The sequence below is a fragment of the Gymnoscopelus braueri genome (genome assembly GCF_963280865.1).
Source record: "Gymnoscopelus braueri genome assembly, chromosome: 13".
In the NCBI taxonomy this organism is placed as follows: Eukaryota; Metazoa; Chordata; class Actinopteri; order Myctophiformes; family Myctophidae; genus Gymnoscopelus; species Gymnoscopelus braueri.
In genome coordinates, this window is record NC_137615.1 from 1,986,410 (window position 1) to 2,005,221 (window position 18,812).

At 41.6% G+C, this 18,812-nt stretch overlaps 1 protein-coding gene across 1 annotated transcript; it reads right to left on the reverse strand.

Annotated features, from left to right (window-relative positions):
* Positions 1 to 6,280: 6,280 nt before the first annotated feature.
* eve1 (even-skipped-like1) lies at positions 6,281 to 17,320 on the reverse strand (the record flags this gene model as incomplete). The annotated part of the gene is made up of 3 exons (XM_080447073.1): positions 17,053 to 17,320; positions 14,990 to 15,234; positions 6,281 to 6,877 (listed from the first exon to the last, which is right to left on the reverse strand). The coding sequence occupies exons 1-3, from the start codon at positions 17,054 to 17,056 to the stop codon at positions 6,281 to 6,283; spliced, it is 846 nt and encodes a 281-aa protein (XP_080303199.1). The 5' UTR covers positions 17,057 to 17,320.
* Positions 17,321 to 18,812: the final 1,492 nt, after the last annotated feature.

An 18,812-nucleotide genomic window follows, 5' to 3' on the forward strand; every position in this document is an offset into this window, starting at 1 on the left:
GGGATTAGAGTAGATCACTGTGTGATCCTCTGGGCTTGTGCTCTCGTTGCACTGTGATCATTTACTCTATTGTACTGTGTTGTACTGCCTCATTTACTGAGAGCTACAGGCGTGACTACAGGCTTCACACTGCTGATTGTATTGTGACTGACTGCTGCACTCACTGGACTGAATTAATATATAGAATGAATAGAATAGAAATAGGATGAAAAGAACATACATGGGGAAATAAAGAGAAGCGTTGCATTGCATTACTTGTAATTGATGTACATTTGTACATTTACTCAAGTACTGTACTTAAGTACAATGTTGAGGTATTTTTACTTTATTTCCAATTTTCAGTACTTTTACTTCTACTCCACTACATCTCAGAGGCAAATATTATACTTTTACTCCACTACAATTATTTGAAAACTTTAGTTACTAGTTACTTTGTAGATTGTGATTATTATTACAAAACATACATTAACCACTTCAGCCCTTTATACATTTAGGCCATTTGAAAATAGACGATCTACAAGCTCACAATGCGCCGCATTGTGAGCTTGTAGATCTGCTATTTTCAAATGATTTTTATTTGAAAACGACTACTTTCTACTCTTGATACTTTAAGTACATTTTGATACCAATACCTTTGTATTGGAACTGCGACGTTATCTCCCACGTCGCAGTTCCATGGACCGTCACTACGGACCCCCAGCTGCAGATCAAGAGTGTGTCTGCGGACCGGGCCTCTCCATGGAGCACGACCGTGGATTCCTACTACATTACACTATACCACTACACTATACTGTATATTATCTTAACATTCTTATACCATTATATACTGTATACACATTATTGTTGTACTATATTATATTATCATATACTATCTTACACTATTTGCTACTATTGTTATTGTTACTACTTGTATCTCTCTCTGTCTCTCCTCTGTCTCTCCTCTCTCTCTCTTCTTTCCCCCGACACGGTCGAGGCAGAAGGCCCCCACCCTAGAGCCTGGCCCCTCCCACCCTAGAGCCTGACGTTTCTTCCAGTTAAGAGGGAGTTTTTTGTTGCCACTGTCGCAAAATGTCTTGCTCAGGATGGGACTGTCGGCTCTACATGTAAAGTGTCTTGAGACAACATGTTGTGATTTGACACTTTAATAAAATTCAATTGAAATTTAATTGTACTTTTACTCAAGTAAATTTTGAATTCCGGACTTCTACTCGTAACAGAGTATTTCTGCATTGCAGTATTGATGCATTTACTAAGTAAAACATTTGAGTACTTTTTGCCACCACTGGATGTACATAAAATGCCACCTCATGCCAGCATGTTAAATATGATGATGCATATGATGCGTAAACAATAATAGCGATTCTCAAAGCAGTCGTCCTCCAAAACCCCGCCTCCAAACCCCGCCTCCAGTCGCTATCATTAAGGAGGGAGCGCTCCCTGTGATCACGGCAGCAGAGCCTGTTACTCGCGCAGCTGCATCCGCTCAAGCCTGATTTATGCTCCGCCGTGTGAAGGTGTTGCGCGCAGAGAACAGGCGCAGAATAGCAGACCTCCAAGCTCACAACGGTCGCATCTGCGCTGCGATGTGAGCTTTGTATGCAGGGCCGTATTAGCCATTGGGCCTCCAGGGGCCCTTGGCTCTCAGGGGCCGTTGGGCCGCGCGGCCATCGACAATTTATTCAAATGAAATGTATAGGTTAATCAAATATCAAATGTTTGGGCCCCTCCTCTGTATTTACAGCAGTGATTCTCGCTGGAGGAACCTGTCCCGGGGCCCTATAGACAGTAGACACAGTGTACAAATGGGACATTATTAACACACACGGCACAGCTGCTGCTCATTAAGTGACTGTCATCAAGCTGGCTTGGAGGTGTGTCTGTTCAGCAGCCAGTGTAGGCTATGTTCTATCTTATCTGTATAGTCTAATCTTATGGTCATTGTTTTGTGATTTATTTGATGCCTTGAAATGCATTTAGAGTTTGTTTGTTGAGGAAGACGTGACTGTGTAGATATAACTCATGGGCCGTCGTTTGCCTTGTTTGATGCCAATTACTGATCCTTGTGGGTTAGGGTCTTCACCCGGGTATATAGGGAAGGCTGGAAGTGTTATGTGAGGATTGAGGAATGCTCAGAGTGAAAGGTTAAAGGTTATAAGGAAACAACACCAGGGGAGAGCTGCCAGGGCCTTGAGTCAAAAGGCTTTGCCTGTTACAGTATCTTTAGTTTATGGTTTGTGTTTTTTTTCTTATCAAGTGTTAATTTCTTACTTTCTGTTTTTGAAAGTGCACTTTTGGTCAGTAGTATTTATTTTTGAAGTAAACTTTTTGCCTGCACAGTAAAACATACTGCATGGGACTGTTTTATCAGTGTCAATCAAATACAATTTTGATTCTTGGAGCCTCGACCATCCGGCAAACTGTTACAGAACCCAATATATAACATGGCTCCACCTCTCCACAGAACCCAATATATAACATGGCTCCACCTCTCCACAGAACCCAATATATAACATGGCTCCACCTCTCCACTCAACTGTTACAGAACCCAATATATAACACTGAACTCAATGGACGTGGCTGCCATGTTGTTTTCCGTTTTGAATGGCGTCCACGTTCTCTATATCATTTATGTACGGGTATGTATACCAACGGACCGGTAGGCAGCGGTTCCGGTAGAAGACACAAAGTAGACTCTTTGTGTCTCCTACCGGAACCGCTGCCGGTCATCACATTATTGTCTTAGGAATGAGACAAAAACAAAATAATATCCATTAATTCAAGTCTCCATGGAGTGACTGATCCATAGAAAAGAAGTCATTTTGGGGGTGAACTGTCTCTTTAACTTCTGACATAACTTCTGATTATACTCTATCTATATTATTATTATCAATAATCATTATTATTATTATCTATCTATTTATATCAACCCAGTCTCACATTGCTCAGAATCATACACAGATTAGTCATGGATTATTTATGAATCATTTTAATATTCTTCAATTAACCGTACAGTAAAACATATTATCTATTGTCTCCTTCTAGTAGAACAAACAGCATTAGTGCAAACAGTCCAACATTTTACCCCCTAATTATCACTCTTTATTAATATTTAATGACATCATGAATATCAACGTGTCATAATTCTAAACAGACCAGTGTATTATAGAGAAGGTAACCTCACATGGTTATACAAACTAAAGACATGTTTTACAGTTGATTTGAGGACAAATGAATGAATGGATATAATATAGTTGAATCAGACTGAATGAGGACAATAAAATGAGCTTAGTGTCTGGCGTGTTTGTCTCCATCAGTAACCATGGTTACTAGCAGCAACCTGACCCAAGCTGTCTGTCTCTCTGGGTGACATGTGACCCTGTCTCACCCTGTGACCCTGTCTCACCCTGTGAACCTGTCTCACCCTGTGAACCTGTCTCACCATGTGACACAGACAGACAGTGAACGATGGTTTGGTGATTAGAATCACTGTATCATAAGAACATCAATAGAACTTAGCTCCAATCAGAACCTCTCCCTCCACTGTATGGCTCAGAGATGAGATGCTCAGTGCCTGTGGGTGGGGGGGGGGGGGGGCATCCTCGAATATTTTTCACTATGTATGATTCTTACCCTTTTCCACACATGGTATCCATAAAGTAAAGGTATTATGCCCTGCTCTCAGATTTTTGTAACTGTTAGCGGAAAAGAAAATCTCGGCTAACTGACGGGTTGAAACAAGCGTATGCGTTCTCAATGCAACCGAAACGGGAGCAGTAGCCTACTGCGCATGCGGACGGGGGCTGACTGGCCACAGGCTGACTAAACTAAATAAGAGATTTGAACGCTTGTTTCAACCCGTCGCTTAGATTTTCTTTTCCATTAAAAGTTAAAATATCTGAGAGCAGGGAAGAATACTTTGACTTTTTGGATACGATGTGCGGAAAAGGGTAGGAATCATGCATAGTGACAACACACACACACACACACACACACACACACACACACACACACACACACACACACACACACACACACACACACACACACACACAGGCACTGAGCTATGTGGGACCTCATCTCTGAGCCATACAGCGGAGGGAGAGGTTCCACATGGGGCTAAATAAATAGAACTATGATTCAAATCTGCATCTTCGTCTAAATAAGAAACAACCTTCAAGTAATTATTCTGATTCATTCAATAAGAAAAATCTACGTCAGAAAGTTAAACAGTGTGCAGACGAGTTCAAAGACATGCAATCTGATTGGTCAAAAAGCCATGTTGACAATAGAGGACGTCTGGTTGGTCTACATCAGTTGCTATGGTAACTGTTAGTCACGTGTCCTCGTTAGTTCTTGTGGATATTTATTATATTATAAACCTGAGATGACAGAGCACACATTTAAAGCAGTATTCCAAGAGTTTCCTAACGGATATAACATGTTAAAGGTACTGTCTAAATATAGAGCTTTAACGTTTCAACAATAAACGTTTTGTCTTTAACTTACAGCACCTTTAATAAAGATCTAATGTGTAACCTCACACCTCATGGTGCTGAGTTACAAACCCTGTTTCTCCTTCAACACCAAACTACACATCATGTGACCTCTATACCCATCAGGATCACATGTAAACATCATGTGACCTCTATACACATGTAAACATCATGTGACCTCTATACCCATCAGGATCACATGTAAACATCATGTGACCTCTATACCCATCAGGATCACATGTAAACATCATGTGACTTCTATACCCATCAGGATCACATGTAAACATCATGTGACCTCTATACCCAACCTGATGAAAACTAAACCCTATCTATTGCACAAATAAATAAAGACAGCAGCTACATAAACAGTGAAATATGTACATCAAGGTCAGTGTGATTGTTCCGTCGCAAACCGTCAATATTATCAACATCTATTAGTAAATATGTTTTATTCTAAATAAAATAGTTTCTCTCTTATAGCCCCGACGAGCCAAACATGAGCAAAAGTGACTCTAAGAATCACCTGTACACATTTAAATCTCTATTCGACCATAAAGCAATTCCACCTTTTCCTCTAAAATGTAATTCCATAATAATATACGTGTGATAGTCTGCAGTCTGATTTATAACCAAGTAAACATCAGGCATAAAGGTCTTTATACAGCGGGAGTGTGATGATAAAACCATGAGCCAGCAAGTATTTCACACCAAAAACATTCATATAACTGATCGTGGTGACATATTAAACTTATTCTGAATAACAAGTGTGTCGCTCTGTTGCGTAACGTAAAATGTGCGTTCTGTGTGGATACACTCAAAACAACGCACACTCTCTGCACTTAACACATCGAGTGCCATAAACGGTCCGGACCGTTTTTGAGGATCCAAACGAGAAGTGCCGAAAACGGTCCGGACTGTTTTTGACCCAATTCTATTTTTATACGAGTGGCCCACGTGGGGCGCTAAAACGAAACTTTGACATCACCCAAGGAGTTTCTGAGAAGAAGAGGCTGGATGTGGCTCCATGTCAAAAATCCTCCCTGTCGGCGTTTTCAATGTTATCTCCTTGACTAAAAGCTTAATATCTCCATTTCTTTTTAATGTGGTGGAAACGAGCCGTTTTCGATCGGCGATCACGCTGCAATGGAGGATCGCGTTGGAAATATTATTGTTCCAGGCGTTAGTCGGGACCCTCCGCCGTCTCGCACGCACGCTTTGTTTACATGCACTTCCGCGTCGGGGCTTCTACAGCACGAAACGTATAACGCAAGTGGATGGAAGAAATGCAGGCACTCAACGTATAATATTTTAATAAACCTCTGGCACCCAATGTGTTAACGCACACTCTCTGCTGAATAAAGAAAATCATTTGATCGCTTGGTGGCGTTTCGGTAAAACCCATGTTGTCCTTTTGACAGATATGTACAAATACGTATACGACTTTTTTGTATCAATAAAACATCGATCAATCAATGAAGGACCTGCTTCAGGCAGCACTAGGTTCCTTGACTGAAACGTTGCAAGCGATTAAACATTGTTCTTCATCGTGCAAATAGCGTTAGTGAAGAAGACTGTGTTCTGGTGCTTTTATTCACAAAATAAAATATATATATTTTTGGGGTGAATCACTGGCACGTCCCTGGAGTTTAAAGACCTTAACCATGTGTTAGCGTGTGTGTGTTCATGTTTCCATGGTAACCATGTTAAAGTCCACAGAGGAGGAGGCGTCACACCACCTCCTCCCTGAGGAGGAGGCTTCACACCACCTCCTCTCTGAGGAGGAGGCTTCAGACCACCTCCTCCCTGCGCTCCATCCCAGCGGGGGGTTGGAGGAGGAGGAGGGGCCCGGCGGGCGCTTTGGGGCTGTGGTGGCGCGGCGTCAGGCTCCGCCCCCCACCGCCGACGCCCCCCGCCGAGGCCACGCCCCCCCCGTCGCCCCCTCTGGCTTTGAGCAGGTGGTCCGGCGCGGCGGCGGCGGCGGGGCCGGGGCCGGGGCCGGGGCCGGGGGGCCCCCAGTGCAGGCAGAGCGGGCAGGGGCAGGACGGGGGGTGGTGGTGGTGGTGGTGGGAGGGGGGGGGCAGGGGGTACAGACCCCCCAGTGCCCCCCCTCTACCGCCCCCGCTGGTACCGTGGTGGTACTGCGAGAGACGCAGCGCGGCGGCCTCCAGCGGCCTCAGGGGGGCGCCGTAGGAGGAGAGGGGGGAGTAGAGGTGGAAGGGGAGGTGGGGGAGGTGGTGAGGGGAGAGGAAGGGGTAGGGCAGCGGGGAGGAGCCAGAGGAGGCGCGGCTCATGAGGAGCGCCCCCAGAGGGTCCACCAGGGGGTGTGGCCACGAGAAGGAGTGTCTCTGGCGTTTGTCCTTCATCCTCCTGTTCTGGAACCACACCTACATGAGGAAGAGGAGGAGAGAGAGGGAGGAGGGTTTAAGTCATAGATATAGAAACCTAGACACCTCATTGGCCGCTGTGGTTCATTGGAGTGATCTGTATGGCGGAGGCAAGCTTCCTGACTACTGGCCAATCACAGCGTGTCTTTTCCGGGACTTGTCAGAATCTAGTTGTATAAAAACTACAACTAGATTCTGACAAGTCCCGGAAAGAAACGCGCTGTGATTGGCCAGTAGTCAGGAAGCTTCCCTCCTCCTATAGGAGGACACAGACGCCTCATAGCCAGAGGAGGCGTCTACCTTTATGTGTCCATGGAAAAAGTACTCACATTTTTTTACTTAAATAAAAGTATTGGTATCAACAGTACTTAAAGTACCAAAAGTAAATGTAGTCATTATGCAAAATGTCCCGTTTCACAAGTTTTCAAATGTATAAAATGTATAGAAATCCTTTGAAAACAGCAGATCTACAAGCTCACAATGCGTCGCATCGCGTTAATGTATGTTTTTTTCAAAATCTATAAAGTTACTAGTAACTAAAGTTTTCAAATAATTGTAATGGAGTAAAAGTATAATGTTTGCCTCTGAGATGTAGTGGAGTAGAAGTATAAGCACTGAAAACTTGAAATACTCCAGTAAAGTAAAAGTACCTAAACATTGTACTTAAGTACAGTACTTGAGTAAATGTAACACTGGTGTTTACACATTTAGAATCATTTGGAAAGAAATTGTATGTCTTTTAGCTGTTTGACACATATAATGTACACATGTACTGTATATGTCAACCTCCAAACAGTTCCTTTTAGTGAAGACAGTGCAGTGGTTCTCAGTGTAAGGTCTGGGGACCCCCACGGGTCCTGGGGGGTGCTCCAGGGGGGTCCCCAGCTAAGTGACTGATAGTTAGGAACCAAATGGACCTTTACAGGTCTGTAACTCTGAGAGTTAAAATCCCTCAGAGTTCAAAGAGGATTTTACTGCAGATCAGGGTAACAGAGATAAACATGGTTTATTTATGTTTTTTTGTGTGAAAATGAGTGCAAATCTTTGTATATATATTTTTTTAATATATATTCAAAGATTTGCACTCATTTTCACGATTTTTCAAAAGATAGCAGATCTACAAGCTCATAGCGCGGCACGCGGTGCCACGCTATGAGCTTGTAGATCTGCTATTTTTGAATAGCCAAAGAAATCTAAAATGACACAGATACTTTCCCGGATTTAATGTGTTTAAGCTAGAACTAGGCTAAGTTTGAACTTAGTGTGAGGTGGTGTAACTGACCCTGATGCATATCAGACTGGGGGTCCTGATGCGTGTCTGTCTGTCTGTCTGTCTGTCTGTCTGTCTGTCTGTCTGTCTGTCTGAGTGTCTGTCTGTCTGTCTGTCTGCCTGTCTGTCTGTCTGTCTGTCTGTCTGTCTGAGTGTCTGTCTGTCTGTCTGTCTGCCTGTCTGTCTGTCTGTCTGTCTGTCTGTCTGTCTGTCTGTCTGTCTGTCTGTCTGTCTGTCTGTCTGTCTGTCTGTCTGTCTGTCTGAGTGTCTGTCTGTCTGTCTGTCTGTCTGTCTGTCTGTCTGTCTGTCTGTCTGAGTGTCTGTCTGTCTGTCTGTCTGTCTGTCTGTCTGTCTGTCTGTCTGTCTGCCTGTCTGCTTGTCTGCCTGTCTGTCTGCCTGTCTGTGTGTCTGTCTGCCTGTCTGTGTGTCTGTCTGTCCGGCCCCCCTACACTTTTCCTTTTTACGGCCCCAAAAGAAAATCCCGGAAAGGCTTTCCCTTCTAAAACGTCAAGCGGCGCGTTGGTCTTTTTACGAGCTCCTGGCCCTCCTCCTCCTCCTCCCCCCCCCCCTCCTCCTCCTCCTCCTCCTCCCCCCCCCCCTCCTGGCTCCTGGCCCTCCTCCTCCTCCTCCTCCCCCTCCCCCCCCCCCCCTCCTCCTGGCTCCTGGCCCTGGACATTCCAGCCTCTTTCATAAAAAAAGACCCTCAAATAGTGGACATAAAGGTGGGCTGCGTTTAACGTGCGTATTAAAGCGGCCGCATTGGTCACGGGGGGCTTCGCTGTCAAAGCATTAAGACCCCCGCTAAACCTGTCAGCACTCAGTCTGTCCGTGTTGATGGAAACAAACCATGAAAAACACACGGATGGGAACGAACCGCCGAACGACTCCTGTTGCACAACCAGCACTCTGAGGACTTGTTTTCTAGGGGCTGTAAAGTAACTAAGTACGTAAAGTAACTAAGTACGTACAGGCAGCGGTGGAAAAGGTACTCACATTTATTAAGACCTGAGGCCATTCTTAAAAATGTTTTCTAAATCCTAACAGTTTTTTGAAAAGAATCTAAAAAAATATGTTTTTCAAGATTTTTCAAAAATAGCAGATCTACAAGCTCATAGCGCGGCACTCGGTGCCGCGCTATGAGCTTGTAGATCTGCTATTTGTGAATAGCCAAAGAAATCTAAAGTGACACAGATGCGTTCCAGGTCTTAATGGGTTAAGTAAAAGTATCAATACTGCAATGTAGAAATATTCTGTTACAAGTAAAAGTCTTAGAATTCAAAATGTAATTGAGTCAAAAGGTACAAAAGTGTTGGTATCAAAACGTACTTAAAGTACCAAAAGTAGAAAGTACTCATTATGCAGAATGTCCCAATTCAAAAGAATTCTAATGTATAAAATGTATAAAGAATATTTTGATAATAGCAGATCTACAAGCTCACAATGAGCTTGTAGATCTGCTATTTTCAAATGGCCAAAATGTATATAAGGCTGAAGTGGTTTTCTAATAATAATCAAAATCTACAACTAGTAAAGTAAAGGTACAATATTTGCCTCTGAGATGTAGTGGAGTACAAGTAAAAGTACTGAAAATTGGAAATACGTAAAAAAATAAAACTCAAAATTGTACTTAAGTACAGTACTTGAGTAAATGTACTTAGTTACTTTCCACCTCTGTATTTAGGCTATATGTACTTGAGCACAATTTTGAGGTGCATTTATTTTACTTGAGTATTAACGCTTTTTGATACTTCATACTATTCAAGATTCAAGAAGTTGTATTATATATAGCAAACATGTTGTTGGAGTCGGGACTTGTCCCGCAGATTGTGCTACATGATATATAACGAAGGATAAAATCAACAACCATAAAAAGATAAACTACATCACATTACATTACAGTCATTTAGCAGACGCTTTTATCCAAAGCCACTTACAATAAGTGCATTCAACATAGGTAGGGAACGGAACCACTAATCACCAGAAGTCTGAAGTGCATTCTCTTCTAAAACAAGAAACTAAGAGTATACCTAGCGCTAAGGTAAAAGTGACATATATCAACTACCTACTGTCTTAAACAGATGAGACAAATAGGAAAATCAAATGAGCAAGAGCTAAAACAAATAAGTGTGGAATAAACAAGATCCAATAAGACAAGAGCGGGTACAACTAATTGACAACAAGTAGGCAAGGCAAAGAGGAAGGGTAGTGACCTATAACTGTATATCCATATATACAGTTATAGGTCTATACCCAGGGATCATAATAGGCAGTGTTTCCTTATTTCTGATGCATAACAGCAATGTTCAGTGCTATTGAACACCCTTTACGTCTCTGTGTGGGTTTTTACAAACATTGAACCGACGAAAAGTATTAAAAAGCACTTCTGACTAAACCTACTAACTCCATTGGATCCTCAAACCTCCTAACTCCACTTGAGCTGTACGTGGGTAAAGTGATGATAATATAAGGACACATTCAGTGGTTTAAAGTAACTAGGTACATGTACTCAAGTAAATTTTTTTGGTATTTTTACTTTATTGGACTATTTCCAATTTCAGTACTTTTACTTCTACTCCACTACATCTCAGAGGCAAATATTGTACTTCTACTCCACTACAATTATTTGAAAATTTTAGTTACTAGTTACTTTGCAGATATAAATGATTACATTATAAAACATACATTAACCATGCACATTAGCCCTATTTTATACCTAGGCTATTCTCAAATATTTTAGTACTTTTACTTTTGGTACTTTAAGTACATTTTGATACCAATACTTTTGTACTTTTACTCAATTAAATGTTTAATTCCGGACTTTTACTTGTAACAGAGTACTTCTACATTGCTGTATTGATACTTTTACTTAAGTAAAACATTTGAGTACTTTTTACACCACTGGACACAAGTATCTGACAATGTATGTGTGTTTGTATGACAATCAATCTGACAAGTATGATATACCCACTTTGATGAGACAGTGTTTGTTGTGTTGCTTTAAAAACACGTTTGTTTTTTCTAAAGGTTTATATTTTGGACATATACATACATAGTTCTATACATATACATACATAGTTCTATACATATACATACATAGTTCTATACATATACATACATAGTTCTATACATACAAAGCATGAGAAGTATTTCTCAAACAAAGAACAAGTGATCAGGCATAATTAGTCAGGGGATATTAGCAGAATATTTTCCAATCTTGGAATAAATTCCTTACCAAAAAAAATCTTCGCCAATGTGTTTGTAAAGGTGTCTAGTAACACATCTCACAAAGACTGAAATGCAGTCCCCCTAGGAGAATTTTTGACAGCTCCTTAAAGCTGGGGTACCCACCATAACCTTGGTTAAAAATAAATCAAAAAAAAACATCAACATTTAATTCTGTTTTAAGTAGCATGTGAGGGGTCAAACTAGGGTGTTTTTATGATTCTGAATCCATTGCAAGCATTTGTTTTGCACCAAAACCACTCCTTGGGCTAAAAACGGCCATAGCCATCCTTTTCCAGGTATACTTTTTGTGTAAAAAGCCCATTGAGATTGGGACGTTTTTAGCCCAAGGAGTGGTTTTGGTGCAAAACAAATGCTTGCAATGGATTCAGAATCATAAAAACACCCTAGTTTGACCCCTCACATGCTACTTAAAACAGAATTAAATGTTGATGTTTTTTTTTGATTTATTTTTAACCAAGGTTATGGTGGGTACCCCAGCTTTCAGCAGCTGTCAAAAATTCTCCTAGGAGGACTGCATTTCAGTCTTTGTGAGATGTGTTACTAGACACCTTTACAAACACATTGGTGAAGATTTTTTTTGGTAAGGAATTTATTCCAAGATTATTTTAATATCCCCTGACTAAATAGAGACAATGTGTAACTGACACTTATTGAGCCAATGTTTTCCTTCTTAGTTTTATGTCCACGTTTAGTGGCCCTACATCTCAAAGGCACACTTTTACTCCACTAACAGGGTTGCCAGATCTGCTTATTATAATTTCCCTGCAAGATTTTATTTTCAAATAGCTGATGTATATGTTAAAGTGCTCATGTGGCCCATAGTCGCTTCTTTTGGGCTGTTTTTCCTAGATGCTTGTTTCTCTCACAGACTCTGGCAACACTGTCCACTACAATTAGATGACAGCTTTAGTTACGTTGCAGATTTAGATTATTGTCACGACCACTAAAGGCCCTATTTTATACTTCAGCTATTCACAAAATAACTGCCATGCTATGTTTAGAAAAAGTTGGAATATTCTTGAAAGATTTGAGCACTTTTTTCTTTGGCACTGTACGTATGTTTTGATGCTGATACTTTTGCACTTTAATTTCTACTTTTACATTATCTGAGTATTTATTCCACCACTAAAACTGAAGATTGTTCAACTTGAAGCTCAAAAAAGTGTTTGTACAAATAAACAACAGAGTGGGTGTGTGTGCGTGTGTGTGTGTGTGTGTGTGTGTGTGTGTGTGTGTGTGTGTGTGTGTGTGTGTGTGTGTGTGTGTGTGTGTGTGTGGGTGGGTGGGTGGGTGTGTGTGTGTGTGTGTGGGTGTGTGTGTGTGTGTGTGTGTGTGTGTGTGTGTGTGTGTGTGTGTGTGTGTGTGTGTGTGTGTGTGTGTGTGTGTGTGTGTGTGTGTGTGTGCGTCCGCGTCTGTGAACGTAAACAAACAATAAGACTTCCTAGGCTCCGCCCACAATGACCTCCTAATTCAAAATAACCTTTATTGGTTGTGTAGTCACGACAACAGACACTCAGAGGAAGTCCTTTTGAAATGAGTGTGTGTGTGTGTGTGTGTGTGTGTGTGTGTGTGTGTGTGTGTGTGTGTGTGTGTGTGTGTGTGTGTGTGTGTGTGTGTGTGTGTGTGTGTGTGCGTGCGTGCGTGCGTGCGTGCGTGCGTGCGTGCGTGCGTGCGTGCGTGCGTGCGTGCGTGCGTGCGTGCGTGCATGCGTGTGCCTGCACAAACATTAGAATAAAATGAACCACTTGAACCCTAGCATCCCTATTCTGGGGGTAGGCTACCATTTGAGGAAAATAGCCGATCTACAAGCTCACAACTGAGGATGGGCCAGTGGTGGAAGAAGTACTCAGATATTTTACTTAAGTAAAAGTAACCGCAATATAAAAATACTCTGTTACAAGTAAAAGGCCTGTGTTCAAAATGTTACTTCAGTAAAAGTACAAAAGTATTGGCATCAAAATATACTTAAAGTACCAAAAGTAAAAGTAAATAGCAGATCCACAAGCTTGTAGATCATCTATTTTTAAATAGCCTATAGGTTTAAAATAGGACTAAAGTGTTTAATGTATGTTTTATGATATTTTCAATAACATCTTAAAAGTAAGTCAAGTTTTCAAATAATTGTAGTAAAAGTACAATTGAGACATTTAGATGGTGTCAAAGGTCATGTCTCACCTAGACACAGGATCTGACACACATTTTGACACAAAATACGTCAACTCGACGTACATGTGTGGAGGATGCACCCTAAGTCGTGCTTTTGTGACACTTCCGGTTGGGCGCCGGAAGTGTCACAAAAGCACGACATCAAGACAGACACGTTACATACTGTTATAACACTATTAACATCAGATCTCTCTCGAAAAAACAAACAAACAAAAAAAATAATAATACGCAATTTAGACCAAGGACCATAGGCGTGGGTTTTTAACTGCGACGGACCCGTTATGGAGTTATGACATGTTTCTACTGTATACACTACTCCTATAGGATCCTATAGTCATAAGAAAGGTAATAAAAGCGTCCTTTAACACTGAGGAGGATTTCACAGTGTTGATTAGACCAGTGGTTCTCAAAGTGTGGTTCAGGGACCCTCATGAGTTCCTAAGAGGTTTCAAAGGGTCTATAATTTAAATGAAGAGTATGGTTTGATTTCACTAGAAATTATAATGATTAGTTTCAAAATCTTATTTAATAATCTAAAGGTGCTGTGAATGATGAATAAATAAAAGGTTATATTCTGCAGCAATGGTTGGGTAACAGGGGTCTCCCATCTCTCTTTAATAAACACAACATTCATTTTCAGGTGGGTTTCCAATTCCATCCAATCAGCAGAGAGTATATCCATTTATCAGCTTACATTTTATAGTGTTCCGATTCCACATTTATTTTGCTAATTTCTTCGTGTCATTTCTTCCAATTTAACGTTTATGCCGTAGCATAGCATGTGCAGTGGTTTAAAGTAACTAAGTACATTTACTTAAGTACTGTACTTAAGTAAAATTTTGAGGTATTTGTACTTCATTGAGTATTTCCAATTTCCGATACTTTTACTTCTACTCCACTACATCTCAGAGGCAAATATTGTACTTTTACTCCACTACAATTATTTGAAAACTTTACTAGTTACTTTTCATATATAAATTATTACATTATAAAACATACATTAACCACTTTAGCCCTATTTTATACCTACACTATTTGAAAATAGCAGATCTACAAGCTCACAACGCGTCACAGCGCGACGCGTTGTGAGCTTGTAGATCTGCTATTTTCAAATATTTAGAACTTTTACTTTTGATACTTTAAGTACATTTTGATGCCAATACTTTTGTACTTTTACAAAATTCTGGACTTTTACTTGTAACAGAGTATTTTTATATTGCAGTATTGGTACTTTTACTTAAGTAAAGAATTTGATTACTTTTTCCACCACTGAGCATGTGTGAGTTCTCTCTCCTGATTGGATAAAATTGGTATCCCGACCTGAACATGCATGTTCTGTTTATTAAAGAGACAGACAGACAGACAGACAGACAGACAGACAGACAGACAGACAGACAGACAGACAGACAGACAGACACATGACGTCATACCTTGATGGTGGTCTCTGGTAGGCTGAGGGCGGTGGCCAGTTCGCACCTGCGCGGTCTGGACACGTAGCTCTCCTTGCAGTACTCCTGCTCCAGGCGCGTGAGCTGCTCGCGCGTGAACGCGGTCCGGTGCCGCCTGCTGTGGTCCAGGAGCGCGCTGCGCGAGCACGCCTCCCCGTGCTCCTCGCCCCCGTGCCCGCCGTGCGCGTGCACGGTGGTCGCGACAGGCGCCTCTCTGCCGTCCGCCACTGTGAGTGTGAAACCACGCGAGAAGTTGTAATAACGACCTTATTATTACACACCTATCTATGAATACGAGATTATAGAGAGGTAATGGGAGAGTGTGTGAACACACACGCCCAGGCTAGTGTGTGTGTGTGTGTGTGTGTGTGTGTGTGTGTGTGTGTGTGTGTGTGTGTGTGTGTGTGTGTGTGTGTGTGTGTGTGTGTGTGTGTGTGTGTGTGTGTGTGTGTGTGTGTGTGTGTGTGTGTGTGTCTCCAGCTCTTTAATAAACACACACACACACACACACACACACACACACACACACACACACACACACACACACACACACACACACACACACACACACACACACACACACACACACACACACACAGCCTATATCGCCATCAAACAAAAGCTGTTGAATTTATAATAACGTTAATGTTCAATATTCTTTATCAATGAACTGCAGCGCAAAACCACACAATGAATATTATAAGTATATTTATCATGCTGCATCTGGCTCTGTTTCAAACAAAACGTGACATTCTTCACACTATGTGACGTTTATACTACATGACACGATGATGATGATGCTCACATACTGACACATTATTAACACGTTTTGTGATGCGAAAAAAAAACTAAACATGGAAAAATTCATTCAAATTCATTCATTGTTTGCATTGTTCACCTCTTTAAATAAGGATAATTCCTTTTAACAGGACGTTCATGAAAGTCCTTGCGGGCTTGTTTCCAAATAGTGATGACAGACAGCCCTGAGTCACAGCATGTCGTTAAATGTATTTTATTTCACCTTATTCAAATACGTTCAGATAGTTCCATGCACTGACCCTGTTGTTTAGATATCTCTTCTTTTCGGGTTAATATATAAAAAAGAGCAACATTTAAGAAATGCATGCTTGATGATGGATCATTAGGCTACAGCAATGGTTCTCAACCTTTTCAGGCCGCGACCCCCCAAAATCATATTTGAACTGCATGGGGAGACCCCAAAATAATCATATTTGAACTGGGGAGACCCCACAATAATCATACTTGAACTGCATAGGGAGACCCCAAAATAATCATATTTGAACTGTATGTGGAGACCCCAAAATAATCATATTTGAACTGGGGAGACCCCACAATAATCATATTTGAACTGCATAGGGAGACCCCAAAATAATCATATTTGAACTGCATGGGGAGACCCCACAATAATCATATTTGAACTGCATAGGGAGACCCCAAAATAATCATATTTGAACCGGGGACCCCCTGACAAGCACTTGGAAGTTGAGGCGTTACATTTAGTTTGACTCGGTTCAACAGATAAATAGTGTGAAAATTGCAGATCTGCTATTTCCACAATGTTTGCCTCTTTCTTATAATATTTAAGAAATTGGCCAATGTTTGACCAGTTTTATGATGATTGCTTTTGATGCAGTAATAATCTTTTTTTTCCTTCTTTTTCCTTGAATTGTCACTTTTTTGTTTTTACACATAATGTTATTTTCATGTTTTTGTATTTTTGTGTTGATATTTGAACTGTAGGTGCCACTATATATGACCATGAATTGAATACCAAGGACCTCAATGGAAACAAGACTGCAAGGACTTTTTTGAACGGACCTTTTAGACAAAGTATTATACTGTACTGTTTTACATTTTTGCCTAATAAAATATTCAATCAATCAAACTTGACTGTCATCTGGGCTTCACTATAAACGTTATAAACTGTCAATACAGCAAAACAGTGAACTAACTAACATCCTACATGAAGACGCATGGTTTGATCTGCAGGTTCATTACTCAGATATTTATGAATGAAAACTTACACATCAGCTCGTTTCTTCTTCAAGTTGTGTCTGACCTTCAGAAGTCTTCTTTTTGTATAATCCTCCGGTCCGTGTGTTGAACCTGATGATCCCAGTCCGTTAGCAGGCCCACCACGGCCGGGTGGTCCGCAGGGGGTCCGTAGGCCCTGCACAGCCGGGTGGTCCGCAGGTCCACAACACAAGCCAGGCCCGCGGTTCCCAAATAAGCGTTTAATTTGACACTTTTTAGAGTGTAAAAAAGTGTGGGTCTAGAATGTAGACCCTAAACCTTCAGGTTGATGTTGTCTTCATTAAGACACCAACACACCCCAACACACCCCAACACACACACTCACACACACCAACACCAACACACACACATTCACACCAACACACACACACGCACACACACACACCGTTCTGCTGTGCGCTCCAGCGCTCTGAGCCAGGCAGGTTCAGGTTGGTTTTACGCAGGCAGTGACAGACACACTAAAGACGAAGATGAGACTTTTCTGTCAGACTGTCGCCCCTTTTGACCTTCTGTCTCTCTCTCTCTCTCCCTTCATTCATTCATTCCCTCCCCCCTTCCTCCCCCCTCTGTCTCTCAGGGATGGAAGAAAAAGTACCCAGATTATTTATTCAACTAAAGATCACATAAGAAGAATACTCATACAAGTCCAAGTCTTATATGCCTATATCTAAAGTCAGCCTAAATAAAAATACTGCAAATGTTGACAAATGTTCTTATTTTTAATAAGAATAGCCAAAGACTAAAACATAAGTGGTTAATCATGCATGTATTGTATTATAGCCTAATAATTATAATCTAAATCTGCAAAGTTTTCAAAAGTAATTGTAGTGCTAATAAAAAGTAATCTACAATCTGTCTGGTGGAGTAGAAGTATAATATTTCGAAAAATGGCCAGTATCATGTATCATAAATTGTTTACTTATATAGAGTAGGCCATTGGTTCTCAAATTGGGGGCCATTGATTGGGGACCCCCCCATAGTTAGGAACCAAATGGACCCTTATGGGTCTGTAACTCCATTTGAACACTCTCAGAGTTACATTAACACGATGTTACAATATAAATTGGGGTCCCAGAGATAGAAATGCCATTAATTGGGGGTCCCTCCATAGCCCAATGAGTGTCAAACTGGGGGTCCTTGAAATTAAAATGGTTGAGCCGTAAAAATCTTCTCTTATGGGGGTCCATGGCAAATCTTTTCAAATGGGGGTCCGCGGGCTAATAAGTGTCAATTTCAATTTGGGGGTCCTTGACATGAAAAAGTTTGAGAACACTGCAGTAGGCTACTTAAGTAAAAGTACTTATTACTTTCCACGCCGCCTCTCTCTCTCTCTCTCTCTCTCTCGGCTCTTAATGAGAGACGCATCGGCGGGACTGACAGCTCTCTGGTTGCGGGCTGTCTGGCCTGTCTGCCCCGCAAGGCGCGGCGCGGCGCCGGGGAGCTCCGTGGAGGTGTTAGGAGGTGTTAGGAGGTGTTAGGTTCAGGCCTTTGGTCTGAAGCCATTGCCTTTGTACTTTTGTTATGGAGAATTAATGACATAGGGAGGGGGGGGGGGGTGGAGAGAGAGAGAGAGAGAGAGAGAGAGAGAGAGAGAGAGAGAGAGAGAGAGAGAGAGAGAGAGAGAGAGAGAGAGAGAGAGAGAGAGAGAGGTAGAGAGGTAGAGAAGGAGTGGGAGAGAGAGAGAGGGGGGAGTCCTCTGCTAAACACCATTGTTGTCCTTCCCTGTGTGTGTGTGTGTGTGTGTGTGTGT